Source organism: Cervus elaphus, chromosome 15 (assembly GCF_910594005.1).
Source record: "Cervus elaphus chromosome 15, mCerEla1.1, whole genome shotgun sequence".
NCBI classification, from domain to species: Eukaryota; Metazoa; Chordata; class Mammalia; order Artiodactyla; family Cervidae; genus Cervus; species Cervus elaphus.
This window is the reverse complement of record NC_057829.1, coordinates 27,861,276-27,881,344: the sequence shown is the minus strand read 5'-3', so window position 1 is coordinate 27,881,344 and position 20,069 is coordinate 27,861,276. Positions and strand designations below refer to the sequence as shown.

General features: G+C 37.1%; 1 protein-coding gene across 7 annotated transcripts in view; it reads left to right on the top strand.

The window, feature by feature from the left end:
* The window catches only part of ASCC1 (activating signal cointegrator 1 complex subunit 1), a 104,795-nt gene that overhangs the window by 77,215 nt on the left and 7,511 nt on the right, over positions 1-20,069 (top strand). For 3 of the 7 annotated variants that reach the window (XR_006345313.1, XR_006345312.1, XM_043925294.1), the window contains exons 9-10: positions 1,271-1,356; positions 8,109-8,173. The exons of 1 other annotated variant lie outside the window; for it this stretch is intronic. Coding sequence is in view for 4 of the 6 variants with exons in the window: in XM_043925294.1 (XP_043781229.1) it covers positions 1,271-1,356; positions 8,109-8,173 (151 nt within the window). In the remaining 2 variants the exon portion in view is untranslated. The remainder of the gene's footprint in view (positions 1-1,270; positions 1,357-8,108; positions 8,174-20,069) is intronic. 3 more of the 7 variants (XM_043925293.1, XM_043925290.1, XM_043925292.1) reach the window with 1 other exon arrangement.

Below are 20,069 nucleotides of genomic sequence, written 5' to 3'. Positions count from 1 at the left end.
ACATTTACCTAGTATGAATTTTGCTTTATAAAGTTTCACATTTTCTTTTAACAGGGGGCCTGTTTTTAAGTTGTGAAATATACATGGGATGGGCTCTTTATAAGAGAATAGTTCTCATTAGAGAAGTAGTCCCATAGTTACCCAGGTGTAATTCCAATGGACTTTCTAAAATATATTATCTTCCTGGAGTTAGCTCTTTTGAATATATTTTATCAGTTATCTCCATAGTTATATACGATAAAAGAGTATACTCAAAAGTAGAGATACAGATACTTTTAAGTGTCAGTTGGTGGGCAGGAAAGAGTTGGTATTTCAGAAAATATTCTGAGAGTTAATTTTTGAAGATGTTTTGAATTTTACATACCCTGGATACTTCTCTATCTTGTATTTTCTTTTGAAAAGGCTGTTGAATACATTGTCTTGCTTTTTCATAATAGTTATCCTTTCCTTTGACATCCATTTTTTTCCTGCTGCATTTGAAGGACACCTTTTGGGATAAGCAAGCTAAATTAATACAAGGAGTGAGAGCACAGCTAAGGTCATCGATTTGCAGATTTTTGTGTAGAATGTAAGGATACCTTTGATTGCAATGGGAGAGGTTTTTCCCATTTCAGGGGAGTCCTTAAATCAACCCAAAGCATGATTAGCAGCATTTTTAACTAGTTAATGGGTGAGCTTTCATGTATTTTTATGTATTTAAAAATGTGTACAGCTTATAAGGAATCTTGGGTTTTAGACTGCAGGGAATCTTTGGAAACACCCACCTTCTAACTTTGTAAATGAGGAACTAAAGAGATATAATTTGCCTAAGAATATGGTCTGTTATGTAGTTTATGTACAGTGAGTACTTGGACAATGTTAAATGAATAAATATACACCAAACGAGTTATGACAGAGCTGAGACTGGTCTCTTGACTATAATCTGATGTTTTTCCCTCCATGTTATGTTACTTTCCAGGCTTCCCTCATAGCTCAGTTGGTAAAGAATCCGCCTGCAATGCAGGAGACCCCGGTTTGATTCCTGGGTTGGGAAGATCCCCTGGAGAAGGGAAAGGCTACCCACTCCAGTATTTTGGCCTGGAGAATTCCATAGACTGTATAGACCATGGACTCGCAAAGAGTCGGACACTGAGCGACTTTCACTTTTTCACTGTTACTGTCTAGATAGTACATGAAGATCTTCCTAGTTATCGCTATAGAAATCCAAGAGAAAACAGACAGCTCAATAACCCAAGCTTCTGTTCTAACACTGTCTTTGGAATATTTACAGCTGAAGGCAGGTACAATCTCTACACAGCAGATGGCAAATATATCTTCAAAGAAAGAGAATCGTTTGATGGCCGAAACATTTTAAAGGTCAGTACAAATCTGAGTGAATTGGAAATCCTTTGGCATGTCTCCTAAAATAAGGGAGGGCAATAAGTTTTCCTTTTAACAGTAAAGTATATTTTTCTTATACTTCCCATGAGGATTATTGACTGAAAGTACTGTTAAAATTTTTTTTCATTGTCCTAAATGAGAAATCTTTTTGACTTGTTAAGGCTGTTGGTGTCTCTTAGAGTACTTAAAGTTGATGATTTAAGAAACAACTATACTATTTGGATCCATAGGAATAAGTTGATTTTAACCTTGTGAGTCTTACGTTGTATTTTACCCTTGAAGGACTGAGTGTGCATTTTTTTTTAAGTGAAGAAGAATTGTCTTGTTCTAGTAGATTTTTCTCTTCACCCACAGAGTCACTCTCCAAAGTTCCTGTGTAATCTATTTTTACTCAGGAACAGCCCATGTGCTAAAAAGTAGGTGGTCCATTTCTGACTGTTGAGGATTTGCTTCTGAGTGTTAAATTAACCTATGAAATTTAAATGAAAAGGGTTCTTCAGGACTGCATTATCTTTCTCCCACAGACCACATTCTGTAACATCCACAGTTTATGCCCTCTCTGTCAGGTTAACATGCCATTGTGCCTCTGGGAAAAGGGAAACATAAGTTGATACCAAAGGAAAGGTTTTTTATTTCATTTTACTTGTTCTCTAATGGTTTGGGTCATGTATTTTCAAGGCCATGGGTGTTTTTTTGGAGCTGGGAGGGAGAGGATGTAAATAGTAAAACTTCAGAGCAAGGTCTAGCTTTAGAAATGTTTTTCTTTTTCCTCCATTCCTTTATCTTGTCACTTGACAGATTTCTTGCCAAATGCCTAATGTGACCCCATTGCCTCTAATTAATGACATCACTCTTCAGCAGCTGCAAGCTTCTCATTGCAGAGCCTAGCAGAGCAATGGCAGCATTCTCTTTAGGCAGCGATTCCAGCTCCCACATTACAGAGCTTTGTTGATTCTTTCTTTTCCTTGATACCTTTCCTCTTTGAATAGTTTTATTTTCAAAGTAGCTCTGGTAGCTGCAGTTTGAGTGGCAAGTTGCTAATGAATTCAGTTGCAGTTAACTTTTTTCCCAGGCCACAGCTTTATTGTGATATGAATCTCTTTCCTTCTCTAGCTCATTTCCTGAGGCTTTTAGAATAATAGCATTAATTATTTTGCTTTTTTTTTTTGTTACTGTTAATTTGATAAAGAAAGAAGCTAGATGAATGGGGAAAGAAATCTGTTGGAATGACTCAAGCCAACTTGGTTCCTTTGGAATTAGAATTAAGCCCAAAAGGTATATTGATGCAAGTTGAGGGTGAGGTGCTTTAACATCTGTAAGAAGGAGGTAAGCACAGGTACCCTGAGAAGTGGCTGTATGAACAGGATCTATTGTTTGGTATTTAACTTCTCTCATTCTGGGAAGTCAGTTTTCCATTTAAAGATGCTTGACTTGGAAATTTTTCTAACCCACCCCAATGATAACATGGACATAGCTCCCTCTAGTGTTGACGAAGCTTGCTGTAATAGTTGTACCCTTAGTGTTTAATGCCTAATTGGAGTTTTAGAACTGGGCCCAACTAGGTTCTTGCAAACTATTTAGTCCAGTTCCTCATTTTACTCTCTAAAGGTGCAAGATCCAATATGGTTAAAGTGACTTGCAGGTTACTGCTAGATAGTAGCAGAGTTTGAATCAGAAAAAAAAGATTTAAAACTCACAAATTAGCTTTTCTGTCTTCTTCATAAAGATGCTCAGTGTTTAGGCAGAGATCAGTAGATACTTGAAAGTGGACCTCTCTGTTTGAAATATGATAATACCTGACTGGACATAAATGTTGGGGCAGTGGGTGTGCCAGTTAGTCTAAAACTGGCTAATTAACAATTAGACTTTTGAAGAGTATGTAGTACTAGCACCAGATAGCACTAGCTATCTGTCAGACCATGTGCTCTGCAGATAAAACAGCCATTATGATACATTCCCTACCTTCCAGGAGCTTCCTATCTCTGAGAGATACAGCAGATTAATAGGTAATTACAGTATAAAATGATGGGAGCAGATTATGAGATGGACGAAGAGAAGTACCTTTGAACACAGGTAGTTGTAACAAAATATCTTTTGATAGAATTTCTAATATATTACTTTTTAATCATTAGTTCCAGAAAATATAATCTTTCACTTATATTTAATCAAAGGAATTAACTTTTCTTTGAGAAAAAAGATAAAATGTAGCATCCAACACTAATTCCTCAGACATATAAGAGTAATAGCTATATTTATAAAGTAGCTATAGCAGCACACTTTTTTGGAATTACAAGTCTTTCTCAATTAGAATATGAAAACACATGGCCCCTGAATCCCTTGGCAAAAAAAAAACAAGCAAGAAATTAAAAAAACCAGTGGATTATATATGTAGTTTTTGTAGCAGATATAATTATTATGTTCAGAAAGGAAAAGAAAATTACTTTCACTAACAAAATAGGAACTGACTTGGAGTAAACAGAAAGGTTAACTGCATTGGTTGTTAAGGAGCCCAAGTATATGTGTGCAGCATATTAACAGCTACACAGGTCAAGGATCAGGAATGCTGGTGATGGGAAGCAGCCTTGGAAAAAAATCAACTTCATCTGCTATTCAAAGAGAAACAAAACGAGAATGCAAGTCATTGCTCATTGCTGTAAGAATTTAATGAGTAACAGGCAATTGCTATTCTACTCCATGAAGAGAATTGGTCCTTTTGACTCAGTGTAATATTATGTGTTCTGGATGCCTTAATAAGAAAAAAAAAGATCTCCAATGACTTTTGGAGGTAGAAGCCATGTTTTTCTTTTGTATAGCTCTTTTGAGAATTTTTGCAGCTGTTATAGACTAGCATCTGATTATTCCTAGTTAAAATAAGAATTTTATTATTCTAAGAAGGACTTTGAAAGAAGAACTGACAACTAGAGAATCATTCCCTTGTGTTTTTCAAACCAGAAAAGGAATGTATTTAGTAATGGTAGTTTTTTATGAAAGACTGACAGCTCTGAAAGGAGGATGTACATGCGAGTGAAGACGACCTCGGCCTCATTAATAGGATAGTGTCCTGTCAGAGTTTCCATTTCTCATCTAAGAGATAGGAGCAAAGATGCGGTTTGTTTATCTGTAATGCAGTGATAAGCTTGTAAATGGAGAAATCATGCTGACCTAAAAACATTCTGCCAGGAAATAACTGCTCCCTCACTAGCTAGAAGTAGGATGGTCATTGACTGCCAGCTTCTGGAGGGAGAAGTGGTCTTAATGGCAGTCTTGTTTGGGGGACCTATGAAATGCCCTTATGCAGTTGAATCAGTATTCCAAGACTATGCTCTCAGCAGATTGAATAGGGGTGCAGTAGTAATTGTTTAAAAGCATAGCTTCTAACTACAGGGTGAAGAGGAGACATTAGAGCCCTAGGTTGTACTCTCCACAGATGATTTGGTACAAATAAAGCCACAGTAATATATTTGGGAAGGAATAGAAAGTGCTGGAGAAGGAAATGGCAACCCACTCCAGTATTCTTGCCTGGAGAGGAGCCTGGTGGGCTGCTGTCCATGGGATCGTACAGAGTTGGACACGACTGAAGCGACTTAGCAGCAGCAGCAGCAGCAGAAAGTAGGTCCAAAAGCAAAGGACAAAAGTGCCATTTCTTTAGATACTTAAAAATCCTGGAGCATATAAACCAAATAAAAAGCACATATGTTTCCATTTTATATATAAGAATATTTAAATTTAGAGAAAGAGGGAATTGGCAGTATTTTACTATATTAATATTTAATAGTACTTTACCTGAGAATATGTTTTAAATCTAGCTAGCTACATTGAGAGTTTTCTTGAAAGATGTAAATAAGAGTGACTCAAGTATTTCATTCAGTTTTGCTCTTTTTCCATCTCTGGCTCTTAAAGTATTTAAGAGGACAGTAGAATGAATGCATTTAAATGAGAGCTTTATTTAATTTTTTTACTTAGGGAAGTTTCTATAAGGAAGATGTTTAAAAACGCATGCTATTTATTCTCTTGGTAAAAGTGCATAAACATATATGTACTTTTAAACAAATAATCATAAAGTGAACAATGTAACTACTACCAAGGTCAAAAAGCAGAATGTGCCTCACATGCCCCTCCCTGGCCAACTCTGTAGTCTGTTTGTCCTAAGGTAACAAAGGCACAATTAAGTTCCTAAACACTGTTAGTGAAGAGGTTTGTTTTCAGTGATTACTTTGTTTCGGAGTATTACAAGAATATTGACAAGAGGAATTCATTTTTATTCTTTCAAGGGAAGAGAGATTAGATTGAGAACTCGGTCATGATTTTTTTAAGAATATATTAATGACTACAAAGGAAGACAAGCATTTAGAAAGTATATTATTTCTGAGGAAGAAAAAAATATTGTGTTTTTTATTATCCAATTCAATACTAAGCCATATTACATACTGTTCTTAAAAATTACTTCTTAGTCTTGTGGTTCTTCTTTAGAAGTTTTCCCTCAAACTTACCTTTTTCAGAAAGCCTGTCCTTGAAAATCTATCACTAAATGTTTCATTACACTATTACATCAGTATTAATAACAGCAAATTGAATTTAGAAAGAAGTTGCTATCTCTCATTACCACCACAGCTATGGTGTCATTTTTGCTACCTGATATTTCTGTGACTTGAAATTTTAATTTTATTTAAATAAAATCACTACGCAGATGCCACTTTCTCTTTAAGCTGTTCATGCTTATACACTGTGGACACTTACTAAATTCACTGTGCTTGGACATATTTTTAATAGCTTTTATCCATAGCATTGAAAGCAATCACATCATTCTTGACAATCATGTAAAATAGGCAACTTGTTAGAGGAACAAGTGTACAACTTTCGGAAGAATTTCACTTGGAAAATAAAAACAAGATGCTGTGGAAAAGGTTTCTGTCAGAAGAGAGTTCACAGAAATAACATATATACCCACATATGTATATATTCAATTAAGGTTTAGAAAATAATGTCAAGGAAATCTCTGACAATATGAGGGGAAAAAAATCTAACGAAGAGGATCCTCAAACAGTGCAAAAATTAACTGTTAGGATTCTTAAGGGGAGAGAATAGACCTTGGAGTCTTGAAGTTGGGTGAAAGAGCCTCAGGACCGGTAGTGTTTCCAGGGACTTGGCAATAGTAAAGGAAAAAAAAAAAACTCACTGGAAGTAAGTCCCATCACTTTCTGCTTAAAAATATTCTTCCAAAGAATTTTTGCCCCCCAAATGGCCAACACACAAATAACTAGACATATGAGGAAATTACCCACCATGAGCAAACAGACATCCAGAACTCATAGACATGAAATAATAGAATTATCATCAGACTTTGGCTAAAAATAACTTTTTTGTAATCAGGTAACTGGAAACTATTGCAAAGAAAAAGTGATGTAGCAGTTTTGGAAAAGAACCAAGTGGAAATACTAGAACTGTGAAATGCTAGAACTATGATACTAGAACTATGAAACTGTGTAAGTGAACTTAAGAGTTCAGTGGGTGGATTTGGCAGCAAATTAGATACGGCTGCAGAGCGAAATAGTGACCTAGAAATTATATCAGAAAATATGATCCAGCATGTTACATTTGCAGAGAGGAAAAGTAAAAATTACAGATAAGAGAAAAAGAGGCATATAAGAGAGAATGAGAAGATCTAACACACATTTAATTTGAATCCCAGAAGGAGAGGAGAGAGAGAATGGGCCAAAGCTGATGACAGACATCAACCTACAAATTAAAGAAGCCAAGTGAATTCCAGTTTTGTTGAGTGAGCTTATATTGCACTTTTCTTTCCTACAACTTGTGACTGAATCATGGACAGCATTAACTAAACTATTTAGACCCCAACACTTTTTAAATTGAATGTCCAGAATTCGTTGGCAGTATCCACATTACAAAGGACAAAAACCAGGAAGTCAACAGAAGAATGTTTTAAGTTATTTTAAAAAAAAAAAATGGATAAAAGGTATCCAGGAATTCTTTTTACAGTTTTTGTAGCTTTCTGCAAGACTGAAACTTCATCAACATACAAAATTTTTTAAACTAAAAAAAGAAAGCAAGGAAAGACAGAAGGGAAATGGGACATTATCATTTGTTATAGTTATGTTATTTTTTTTTTAAAGAAAATTTGTTGAAGTCTTTCCTGTGTTTTGTTCTAGCATTTAAGATAGATGCAACTTTTATTAATTCTTGATCTTACCATAAAATTTGGCCTGTTTGATTTCAAAGGGTATTAGAATTTAATGTAGGAAACAACTTCCTGATTAGGATGTTTCATATTGAGCAAGCTACTAATAAGGTAGTGAAAGTGAAAGATGCAACTTTCACTAAAATGTTTTTTGTTTGTTTTATTTAAGAAAATAGTGTATATCTCTATAAAGCCATTCTTCCCACCAGCATCCCTTTCAGGCTATTCCCTGTTTAATTCCATGAAACCTATCTGTCAGCTCTATCATTACACTGCAACAGCAGGATAAAAAAGTCACCAACAGCCCCCATTTGTCCCGTGCCTTGACCTACTTTTATTTTTTCCCAGTAACCACATTGAGAGTTTTAAACCCTTTTCTCTTTCAAGTGTTCTCTTCTCTTGGCTTCCCTGGCAATTGGTTCTGCTGGTTTTTTCCCTTTTTCTGGATCTGCTTTTTTTTTTTTTTTAAATTCATTGGCTTATATGGCTAGTTCCTGAAGTTTTGTCCTTATCTCTTTTTCTTTTACTGCAGTCTTGTTCTACCCAAATCCTACTCATTCTTCAAAGTCCCGTCCAGATGTCACCTCCCGTACAGTGGTGAGGACCATCGCGGTCGGTGCCTTCCCTCCACCCCTTCCTTTGTGCCGAGACTGGTCAGTGCTTAGCCGTGGCTCTTGTGCTGGCAAGCATTCAGGAAGCTAAAACTGTTTTCTAGAGAGATCAGAAGCCTATAAATTTCTGTTGATTTTTCTTTTCAAAAAAGAAAAGAAAAAGGTTTTGTTTGATGAAGAGAGTGTTTTTTGCCCCATACTTGAAATTGTAAACTCTCAGGAGTCAGCAAGCTATGGTCTAAGGACCAAATTTGGCCTGTTACCTGTTTTGTTATGTGGCCCTCAAACTATGAATAGTGTTTCTATTTTCTTAATGGTTGAAAAAAATTAAAAGAATAATATTTCATGACATGTAAAAATTATATGAAATTCTAATATCAGGGACTCTAAGTAAAATTTTTTTGGAGCACAGCAATCTTCCCTTATCTATCCACTGACTGCGTTTGTGCCACAGTGCCATAGTTAAGTAGTTGTGACGACAGAGTATGGCTATTTAATCCTTTGTATATATGTTTATACATGTATGGGACTTCCCAGGTGCTAAAGAATCTGCCTGTAATGCAGAGACTTGGATTTGATCCCTGGATCTGGAAGATCCCTTGGAGAAGGAAGTAGCAACCCACTCTAGTATTCTTGCCTGGGAAATCCCATGGACAGAGGAGTCTGGGGGGGCTACATACAGTCCATGGGGTTGCAAAAGAGCCAGACATGACTTAGCGAGTGAACAACAACAGCAACTTGATCCTTTATGGAAAAAGTTTGCTGACCCCTGTCTTAAAGGTTAGTATTTAGTTTACATTTTTTTTTTTTTTAATTTACCCAATGTCCTTTCTGCTTTATGATTAGATATGATGCTCATATTTAATAGACCCTCAAGATACATTATTTATATCATAAGTATTTAGTTAACAGCAGTCAATCCTATTGCATTTTTGTTAACTCTTTTCTAGCAAATATTTTTAAAAATTAGTTTACTAAATTCCAGAAAAGAGAGCCCAGAGTACCTCACAATCCTCTGTTGATAAGTTTATTTTTCAATTAAATTTGATTGTAATTTTATTACTTCACATCAGCAGAGTTCAGCTGATATGAATAATATTGATTTTGAATTTACACTTAAATTTCTTTTATTTTAAAATACATCCAAAATTAGTCTTGTGTTTCTTTGAGAAAGTGAAAAAGTGAAAGTATTAGTCACTCAGTCGTGTCCAACTCTTTGCGACCCCATGTACTGTAGCCCACCAGGCTCCTCTGTCCATGGAATTTTCCAGGCAGGAACACTGGAGTGGGTAGCCATTCCCTTCTGCAGGGGTTTTTTCTGGCCCAGGGGTGGAGCCCGGGCCTCCCTCATTGCAGGCAGGTTGTCTAGTGCCCCAGCCACCAGGGAAGCCCATGGTGTACCCTAACCCTAACCCTAACCCTACACTGATTGACTTGAAACATGAACATGATTTCTTTCGCATTTTCTTTTATGCCTTATTGCAGAGTGTATTAATAAAAAGTATTGAATGAAAAATAAATGCCAGTGAACTTTTAAGTAAATCAGTCCCAAATACATTACTAGCATGACTATCAGGAAAATGTGACATATAGGAAGGAACCTGTGATAAGACACCTTGCCAAAATATGGCCGCTCTTGCTTTGCTGTGTTAGTGATAAAGTGTGGCTCAGCCTTCATTCTTGATGATTACAGAATGAAACTTAAGCAAATGGGAGATATAAGAAATCATTAGGGGCTTTTCATATTTTGCTAGTAATAGAAATAATGTATTTTATGTTAAAAATATAAAAGACTTCTGCTTGGAGCATCAGATATATAAGGAAAAGTACAATTTGAAGCACTTCAATTTGGTTTGGTACATTTCTTGTTTTAGATTATTGGGTTGGGGGCAGGGGGACAATTCAAATCCAAGTAGGATTTCACCAAAACATATCTTCTGAGTTTGTTTCATGTGTCACTTTGCCTGGAAAGTGAAGTCTTAAAACACTAATGAGGGCATCCAAAAATATGACTGTCAGTGAGGCAAAACCATGGTTAAAATGAAACTGGAAAACAAGCTGTTAGCTGGTTTTTGACAGAGCCAACATCCATTCTAGAAAGACGCACCCTCTCTGGTCTGTTGCTGTCTGTTTATACAAGATGCTTTTTCCTCCCTTCACTCTCTTTTGAATTTCTGTTTATTGGCTGTTCATCTTTGCAGTGGTTCTGGGATACTTCATGCCTTGCCTTGGCTCAGGCAGGGAATGATAGGTTTGGAAGGCCTAACCTGTAAGAAATAGGAAAAGACAATGACAGTAGAAAGTAATTATGTGGTTAAAATTACTTTTCTTAAAATAATTTCAGTTTTTTTATCAGAATGAAAAATACTTTATTGAATCCCTCCTCATGGATTGAACCCCTCCTCCTTAGCAAAACACTAAGCTACTGTTTGCTGTATTTCTGGGAGATGGGGACAGATATTCAGTTGGTCTCTCTGATCCCATTGCTGTGAACTCTTTGAACAGTGTACTTGTTATTATTGTGGGAAATATTCATCTCTTTTATATATTCATTTCTAGGGGTCTAGTATAAAATTTTGGGTGTACTTCACAAATGAAGGGAGTTAGGTTATGATTCACTTGGATCCATTGAGTTTTGTGGGTTTTTTTAGTTGTGGTAAAATATAAATAAGATTCACCATGTTAACCACTTTAGGTATATAATTCAGTGGCATTAATAACCCCATCACATTGTCGTATAACCATCACTACCATCTAGCTTCAGAACTGGATCATCCCAAGTTGAAACTCTATACCCATTAAACAGTAACTTTATTCTCCCCTCTGCCCTTAGCACTCATTATTCTGCTTTCTGTCTCTGTGAATTTGGCTCCTATATGTACTGCATATGAGTGGAATTATACAATGTTTTCCTTGTTTCTGGTTTGTTTCAATCCTATAATATTTCTAAGTTTCATCCACATTGTAGCATGTATCAAGATCTAGTTTCTTTTTAAGACTGACTAATATTCCACTGAACTGAACTGAATATTCCACTATATGTTTACATGCCTATATAATATTCCATTGTGTGCATTATATGGGCATGTATTATATATTCCACTGTGGTTTTTTAGCTACAGTATAAACACACTGCAAAGAATCTGATGCTGGGAAAGATTAAAGGCAAAAGGAGAAGAGGGCAGCAGAGGATGAGATGGTTAGTTATTAATAGCATCACCAACTCAATGGATATAAATTTGTGCAAACTCTGGGAGATAGTGGAGGACAGAGGAGCCTGGTGTGCTATAGTTCATGGGGTCTCAAAGAGTCGGACACAACTTGGCAACTGAACCACAAGAAACCAGGATAAATCTGTACCTAGAGACAGTGACAGGGCCCTGTCTTTTTTGAGCCAGCCTATTGTTTAGAGACCAAGCCAAATGAAACCATGTTAGATTAGGTGGCTTGGTGCCAGCAAATGTCTAAGTGTTACTCCGAATGTTGGAGGACATCATGGAAAGAGATAAAGAAACGAGAGTGAAGTTCATGCTGCCATGAAACTGTGATGGTTTCTTAAGAAATAATGTCCTCTTTCCCATATCTCAGTGATGAAGCAATTTTAGAATTAATGCTCATAGGTGAACATTACTATTACAAAATAAAAGTAGAAAAACAAAATATAAATCATTCAGAACTCTAGTTCAAAGTTTGTTCTCTCAGTTGTAAGTTAAAACATTGATACCAAAAAAAAAAAAATTTTGATACCAGTTCCTTAAATTGTAGAGATCTTGCAACTCCTGAAGTGTGTCGGCGGGGTGGGAAGGCCTTTCCCAAGGCCTTTTGCTTATTTGGCGTTTAGCCCACACCTTTGCAGAAGGGAAGGAGGCCATCTGGACTGGATTACAGATAAGAGTGTGTCATAGTAGATAATGTTGCATCGGTGCTACTGAAAGCAGGTTTCCTATGGTCCTGACAGAGGACAGAATATTTCATGTTTTGTTGTCTAATGAGATAAGATGATTTAGTTGAAAATCTAAGATAACATGTGGCAACCTCTCTCCCATCTTCCAAGGAAGCATTTCAAACCCAGCTATTTTTTGGACAGCTCTTATTTATATGTATATATACTCTTGCCAGTGCCTGATGTTGCCAAGGGGCCTCTGATTTGCTCTTTAAACTCTTCTGATTGCTGTCCTGTCATTGGAAAAGTTGGAGTGGAGGTGGCTGCACCTGATGACCTTTTCTCCCATCTCATTGTTCTTTTTCCGAGTTTGTCACTTGACACAATAGTCAGCATCTTTGTGCCCTGCCAGCCTGAAGCCACTTGCCCAGAGAACCCCCAGGCTGAGCAGAAATCATCTCTGCCCCTTTCTGCTGACTGGCACTTCCTTTCTCCTGTATGATATGTATGATACAAAGATCAAACACTTACCTCCTGTTGCTGTTGTTTGAGGGACAGTTATGAGTAGTCCCTGAGGGAAGATGACCAAGCTGAAAGTAAGAGTGGTAACACATTTGAATGAGCATTAGGCGGCCACCTTCTGAGGGAAGGAATTTATCTGTGGAAACAAGCTAGATTCTGAAAGGGCATCTGCCCTTAGGGTTGGTGGGCACCAGCGTAGGGCATTGAACAGTTCCTGCTCGCCAGCAGCCACCTGGGGCAGTTTTGCTCTGAAGAAGCAATAATATCCATGCCTGAAGGCAAGGCTTTCTCCGGAAGTAATTTTGCAGCAAACTGACTCCCAGCAGCCTCTCTCTGATGCTAATTCTGCATGCTGCTGTGGAAACTGGCAGAGCGTGCTGGTGTGTGCTGAGATGAGTTCGGGTTCTTCAGCCGTGTCAGCACAGCCTCTTCTCTCTTCCTGCCTCCTACCTCCACCCCACATTTTTTTTCTTGCTACTTTCAAAAACCGAAAAGGGAAGGGAGGGGAGGGGAAGTCCCTTGGCATTTTGAGTATTGAGGTGCTCAGCAGAACTGCCTGGCATTCTGTTTGTCTAGAATGGTTTTAATTCACTCTCTTAATAGGTCATTTGACCTTACCAGCTGAGTCTTAAACTTGATAATCCTCACGTCAGCAGTGAGGCCCAGGCCACACATCCAGAAGTGCAACCCTGCGAAATTATTTGAAGGAGGTTTTAAAGCCTTCATTCCTTGGCTGTTTGTCTGGCTTCTGCCTGGCGGCTCTTCAGGTCAGGCTCCTCATAACATTCCTCATGTTCACTGCAGCCAAGACAGGCACATGGTTTGGGAGAGCAGAATCAATGAGGGAAGTTCATGTTCCTATTCTGTGTGCACAGCCTGATGACATTCCCATGCCATTGAAGTCAGTGGAGATGAGACTTCGGCTCTGGTGACATGCAAGCTTTTTGGTACTGATGTAATGGAGGTGCCCAAAGCAGGAGTGATGTGCTGATAGGTTGGAAAATCGTGGCTGAGTCCTCTGATTACCGAGGTAGTTGATGATAAGGATTACTTCTCACGCAGACTGGCCTTGACTTGTTCCTTGGCTGTGAGGTGCCCCTGGCCTTCTGGAAATACATTATGTCCCATTTTTATTGGCTGTTATTAGCTGTTATTATTGGCTGTCTCACCACTGATTACTGCAGTCTCAGATTTCAGATTAGATGTGGTATCTGAGGTGGAGTTGGGGCTATATTTGGAGAAGACTGGGAGAATAGCCACCTAACAGCCACGTTGGCTTTTATTCTGAAGTAGATGTTTCTCCTCCATTCTTTAAAAATATTACAGCCCCATGAGGCCAGTTGATGACTGCAGAGACTGTAAGCTATCAGTTCCTACTTGACTTTTCTTATTTTTTTAAGGAAGCTGCTTTTTGTCCTGTGATGATGCATTGGAGGTTTTAGTTGGTGAGTGACAATAATAGAGCTCAAAATACCGTCTGATAGTTTATCTTCCTGTAACTGCAGAATATCCTTGTAAGGTGTTGTCCCTGTGTAAAGATGGAAAAATTGAGGGAGAGACTAGTAGCTGTGTGGTTATTGACAGGAAAGCACTTATGTCTCATTTGCCCTAAGAACTGTTTTGATTTCTCTCTTCAATAAAAAATAAGTTTCTATCTTTGATTTTCAGGTGAAGTTGTGTATGTTTGTGTGTGTTTGGAGGGACATGGCTTACCTCAGTGTGAATAGACTCCATTGTATTCTTCCATGAAGATTTAGAAAGAATCCATGTGAATGCAGCCTGTATGAATATTTTTTATGTAGATGAAAGGTGTTTTGAACCTGAGGTGTTGGATCATCATTCTCCTTCTTGTCTCTTTGCATCTCTCATATTTGCTCTCTTCAGAAGTAATCTCACACATAGCCAGAAGGAAAATGAAAGGTACAAGAAGGTTTGCAAGTTGGAATTGCTGGGTTCCTTGACAGAAACTCAGAATCATTTTTTAAGAATTGGGGGATTTTAACAAATAAGACTTTGAAACAAAACTTAACTTGTGGGAAAAGAAACTTATTTGTGATCCTAACTCTTAAATGAGATTAGCAATATAGCATATGAAAAGCTGTGTGGTATTTTTCAAATTTTTATATTTTTAGTCTGATGTCCACATCTTTCTGTTTACTGCCTAAAGTCTTTTTATTATTGTACCTGGAGGCCAATTGGGTGAAGAATACTTCTGAAGTATACCATTATTTATTTTGTTGTTTTCAATTAGGATCCTCCAAGGGCTATGATTAAAGTTTTTTCACATTACTTATTTCTGTTTCATGGCCACAAAACCAAGTGACCACTTCCTTTTCTGTCAGATTGCATACCCATAGCCCACAAATGGTTCTTCTTCCCCACTTAGCATTCTTTCGTACAGATTTGTTATTCAGATTGTCAGACAAATGCATGCTGCCATGTAGACATGGCCTGCTACTGGCCTGTGTTCTAGGCCTGGTCCCAGAAACTATTAAATTTATAGCACAGTGGTAATGGTCCTAGCCTGTCTCTGTTTCTTATCTTTTAAATGAGGATAGTAATGCTGAGCTCTGCTTCATGTCACAGTGATTTTTGGAAGGGTTAATGATCTGGGCTTTGTGAGATACTTATAGATCCTTAGATGAAAGGTGTTATTTAGCCTCAGCAAGGCTTCCTGCAGGAGTGCCTTCCAAAGAGCTCAAAGTGTTTGTCAGACTGTCTTCCATTTATCCTCATACCATCCCTGGTAAGGAGGGAAGTGGGTGAGCATTACTATTAAGTACAAAATGGTATTATTACCGTTACTTTTATCTGTAAACAGGAGGTAATTGTGAGAAATAGAAGTTGGCAAAACAGATTATAGAAGAAAAACACTGGGAAAACTTCGAAGTAGTGTGCATTTGCTATCTCTGTGAGTTTTAGGCTTCAAAAGTCTAATTTCCATACATGGAAACAATGAAGATCATCCTTTGTTGGGGGAGAAACAGGACCCACTCTGTCCTTCTAAATACTTGCATTAATTGAATACTAGTATTATTTTCAGTTGCACCAGGTTATGTTCTAAGAGTTAGTTTAACTCGCATATATCGAGAATGACTATAAATTTCATAGGACTTACATTTAAAAAAATATATAGTTGATTTACAATATTATGTTAGTTTCAGGTGTGCAGCAGAGTGATTCAATATTTTTATCGATTATACTCCATTTAAAGTTATTTCAAAGTAATGGCTATGATTCCCTATAGTGTATGATATATCTTTGTTGCTTATCTATTTTCTGCATAGTATTTTGTGTCTCTTAATCTCATATCCCTATCTTGCCCCTTCCCTCTTCCTCTCCACACTGGTATCCACTGATCTGTTTTCTATATCTGTGAGTCTGTTTCTATTTTGCTGTGTATATTCGTTTTATTTTTTAGATTTTATATATAAGTGATAACATATAATATTTGTCTTTTTCTGCCTGACATATTTAAGCTAAGCATAGTGCTCTCTAGGTTTATCCATGTTGTTGCAAATGACATAATTTATTCTTTTTTTTATAGCAGAGTAATATTCCTGTATATACACACACAAAAATATTTATATGTGTATATGTATGAATGTGTGTGTATATGTGTATATATATATATTAGATACACCACATCTTCTTTATTTATTCATCTACTGATGGATACTTTGCTTTCATTTCTTGGCTGTTATGTAACAGTGCTGCTATGAATATTAATGTGTGTGTATTTTTTTGAATTGGTGTTTAAAAATTTTTTTTTAAATATATACCCAGAAGTGGAATGATGGGGTCATATTCTGTTTTAGTTTTATAAAGAACCTCCATGCCTGATGTACCAGTTTACATAGTGACTGTACCAGTTTACATTTCCACCAGCAGTGTAGGAGGATTCCCTTTTCTCTACATCCTCATCAGCATTTGTTATTGACTCTTTGATGATAGCCATTCTAACAAGTGTGAGGTGTTATCTCATTGTTGTTTCCATCTGCATTTCATTTGTCTAATAATGAATGATGTTGAACATCTTTTCATGTGCTTTTTAGTCATCTGTATGTCTTTTTTGGGAAAGTGTCTATTCAGGTCTTCTGCCCATTCTTTAATTTTTTTGTTTTTGGTTGTTACTGAGGTGTCTGAGCTGTTTATTTATTTTGGATATTAACCCCTTATCAGCCATATCATTTGCAAATACTTTGTCCCATTCATTAGGTTTTCTTTTCATTTTGTCATTGATTTCCTTTGTTATGCAAAGCTTTTAAGTTTAATTAGATGCCATTTTTTCATTTTGGCTTTTATTTCTTTTACCAGGAATTACATATTTTGAATCTTCATTTTAGACTTCAAAACTGAGTTTCTTCTTTTTGAAGTCATATTAGACAGCAGATAGCTCGCTGAGTCTACCTAGCACAAGAAATAGATTTTCTTATAGGAGAAATCTTTGAAGAGAGTGGCCACTACTTTGTCTAAGATTGAAGAAAGAGGGCGGGTCTTATTTGGGAAGTCCAATAAACAGGGATCTCCAACATGTCTGTCATGCTGTTGAGGATTGGCCATTCATTCAGTTCTGTAGCTTCAGATTGTAGATATGAGAAGGTTCCTTTTTACTCTCCTCCCCACCTCTCACTGAGATTTTCAGACTCATCTTTTCAGCCTCATCACATGTGGAATTATTTCTGGTATTTTATGGTTGTGTCATGGAGCCTGAGAGGAAAGAGCAGAAGGTCTGAAATGAGTGTAAGGAAAAATGACCACAATTAGCCCTGAAGTCTTGCTATTTGCTTTCTTTCAGTGTGTACCACTATACTACCAGAAATAATAATTCCTTCTGTGTTTTCCCTAGGAAACAACCATGTACAAACTAAAAAATGGTAGGCTTCACAGATCATGTGAGCAGGGGGCAGCAAGATGGTTAGACCTTGGTCTTGAGATTCTATCAGGGAAGCTTTGGTTTTGACCAAAAACGTTTTCATCTTGGTGGTTCACATTTCTCTCTTTACTTGGTAATAGGAAAACTTTGTTTAATTTTCTGAAGATAACTGTGAGTAGTGTAGTCAATAAAGGATAGCAGCTGTATGGCTGACATTTTTCAAATGTCATACTTAGGTTTAAAATTTTCTTCTTAAATTGTCCAAATTAGTACATATTACTTACAAGTGATGTTGCAAATATTGGCGGTCTTAAACTCCGTTTTTATTTTCTCACCAAATATTTGTAGTTTTGTGCAGCTGTTCATTGTTTTGTTCCTTTATGGCAGACTTTAAAAAATACTGGCTTCGAGCACAACAGGGCTCTATGTGTGTGCACATCAGAGAGAAATGTTTTCAGAAAGAAAAAGGTTTAGGTTTCAAAATCCCCAAGGAATTGTTATAAAACAACAGTGAAGAGAAAAAATTCAACATGATTTAAATACCTTGCTGTAATTCTTTTTGAATTTAAAATTTTCCTGTTCTGTCTTTTATTTTCTAAACAATAGATCACTTTGCTCTTCTTGGACTACTTAGCCTAAAAGGAGCAACCAAGTTTCTCTTTTCTTTTCTAAACTTGCAGTTTAAGCTTTTTCTTCTTCTCCATTCAGGTACCTAATTAAATGGAGCCATTTAGTTGATTTGTGCTTATTTTCAACCAAAATTCAATTAAAATTCTTCCAGCTGAACTAGAGCCACTGATTCTTAAACCAGGTCCAAGATAAGAGATGACAGTGAAAGTAGAAGTAACAAGGAAAGAATATGTTCATCTCAGCCTTTGGGAGTTTTGTGAGTCAAGCTTCCTGTCTGTAGTTTAACAGGGCCAGGTTTTAAGGGATCTCACCTACTAGGAAAGAGTGTACAGGTTAAAGAGCTTAGACTCTAGAGTTAGGCTGCCTGAGTTTGGGTCTTTTTTTTTTTTTTAATTGGAGGCTAATTACTTTATAACATTGTACTGGTTTTTGCCATACATTGACATGAATCAGCCATGGGAGTTTATGTGTCCCCCATCCTAAACTCCCCTCCCACCTCCCTCCCTATCCCATCCTTCAGGGTTGTCCCAGTGCACTGGCTTTGAGTGCCGTGTTTCATGCATTGAACTTGGACTGGTGATCTGTTTCACATATGGTAACATGCATGTTTCAATGCTATTCTCTCAAATCATCCCACCCTCACCTTCTCCCACAGAGTCCAAAAGTCTGTTCTTTATATTTGTGTCTCTTTTGCTGTCTCGCATATAGGGTCATTGTTACCATCTTTCTAAATTCCATATATATGCGTTAATATACTGTATTGGTGTTTTTCTTTGTGACTTACTTCTCTCTGTATAATAGGCTCCAGTTTCATCCACCTCATTAGAACTGATTTAAATGCATTCTTTTTAATAGCTGAGTAATATTCCATTGTGTATATGTACCACAGCTTTCTTATCCATTTGTCTGCTGATGGACATCTAGGTTGCTTCCATGTCCTAACTATTGTAAGCAGTGCTTCAATGAACATTGGGGTACACGTGTCTCTTTCAGTTCTGGTTTCTTGGGTGTGTATGCCCCACAGGGGGATTGCTGGGTTGTGGGTCATATGGCAGTGCTATTTCCAGTTTTTTAAGGAATCTCCACACTGTTCTCCATAGTGACTGTACTAGTTTGCATTCCCACCAACAGTGTAAGAGTTCCCTTTTCTCCACACCCTCTCCAGCATTTATTGTTTGTAGACTTTCTGATAGCAGCCATTCTGACCATTGTGAGATGTTACCTCATTGTGGTTTTGATTTGCATTTCTCTGATAATGAGTGATGTTAAGCATCTTTTCATGTGTTTGTTAGCCATCTGTGTGTCTTCTTTGGAGAAATGTCTGTTTAGTTCTTTGGCCTATCTTTTGATTGGGTCATTTATTTTTCTGGTATTAAGCTGCATGAGCTGCTTATATCTTTTTTAGATTAATTCTTTGTCAGTTGCTTCATTTGCTGTTATTTTCTCCCATTCTGAAGGCTGTCTTTTCACCTTGCTTATAGTTTCCTTTGTTGTGCAAAAGCTTTTAAGTTTAATTAGGTCCCATTTGTTTATTTTTGCTTTTATTTCTGTTACTCTGGGAGGTGGGTCATAGAGTATCCTGCTGTGATTTATATCAGAGAATGTTTTGCCTTTGTTTTCCTCTAGGAGTTTTATAGTTTCTGGTCTTACGTTTAGATCTTTAATCCATTTTGAGTTTGTTTTTGTGTATGGTGTTAGAAAGTGTTCTAGTTTCATTCTTTTACAGGTAGTTGACCAGTTTCGCCAGCACCACTTTTTTTAAAGAGATTGTCTTTTCTCCATTGTATATTCTTGCCTCCTTTGTCAAAGATAAGGCGTCCACAGGAGCATGGATTTATCTCTGGGTTTTATGTTTTGTTCCATTGATCTGTATTTCTGTCTTTGTGCCAGTACCATACTGTCCTGATGACTGTAGCTTTGTAATATAGTCTGAAGTCAGGCAGATTGATTCCTCTGGTTCCATTCTTCTTT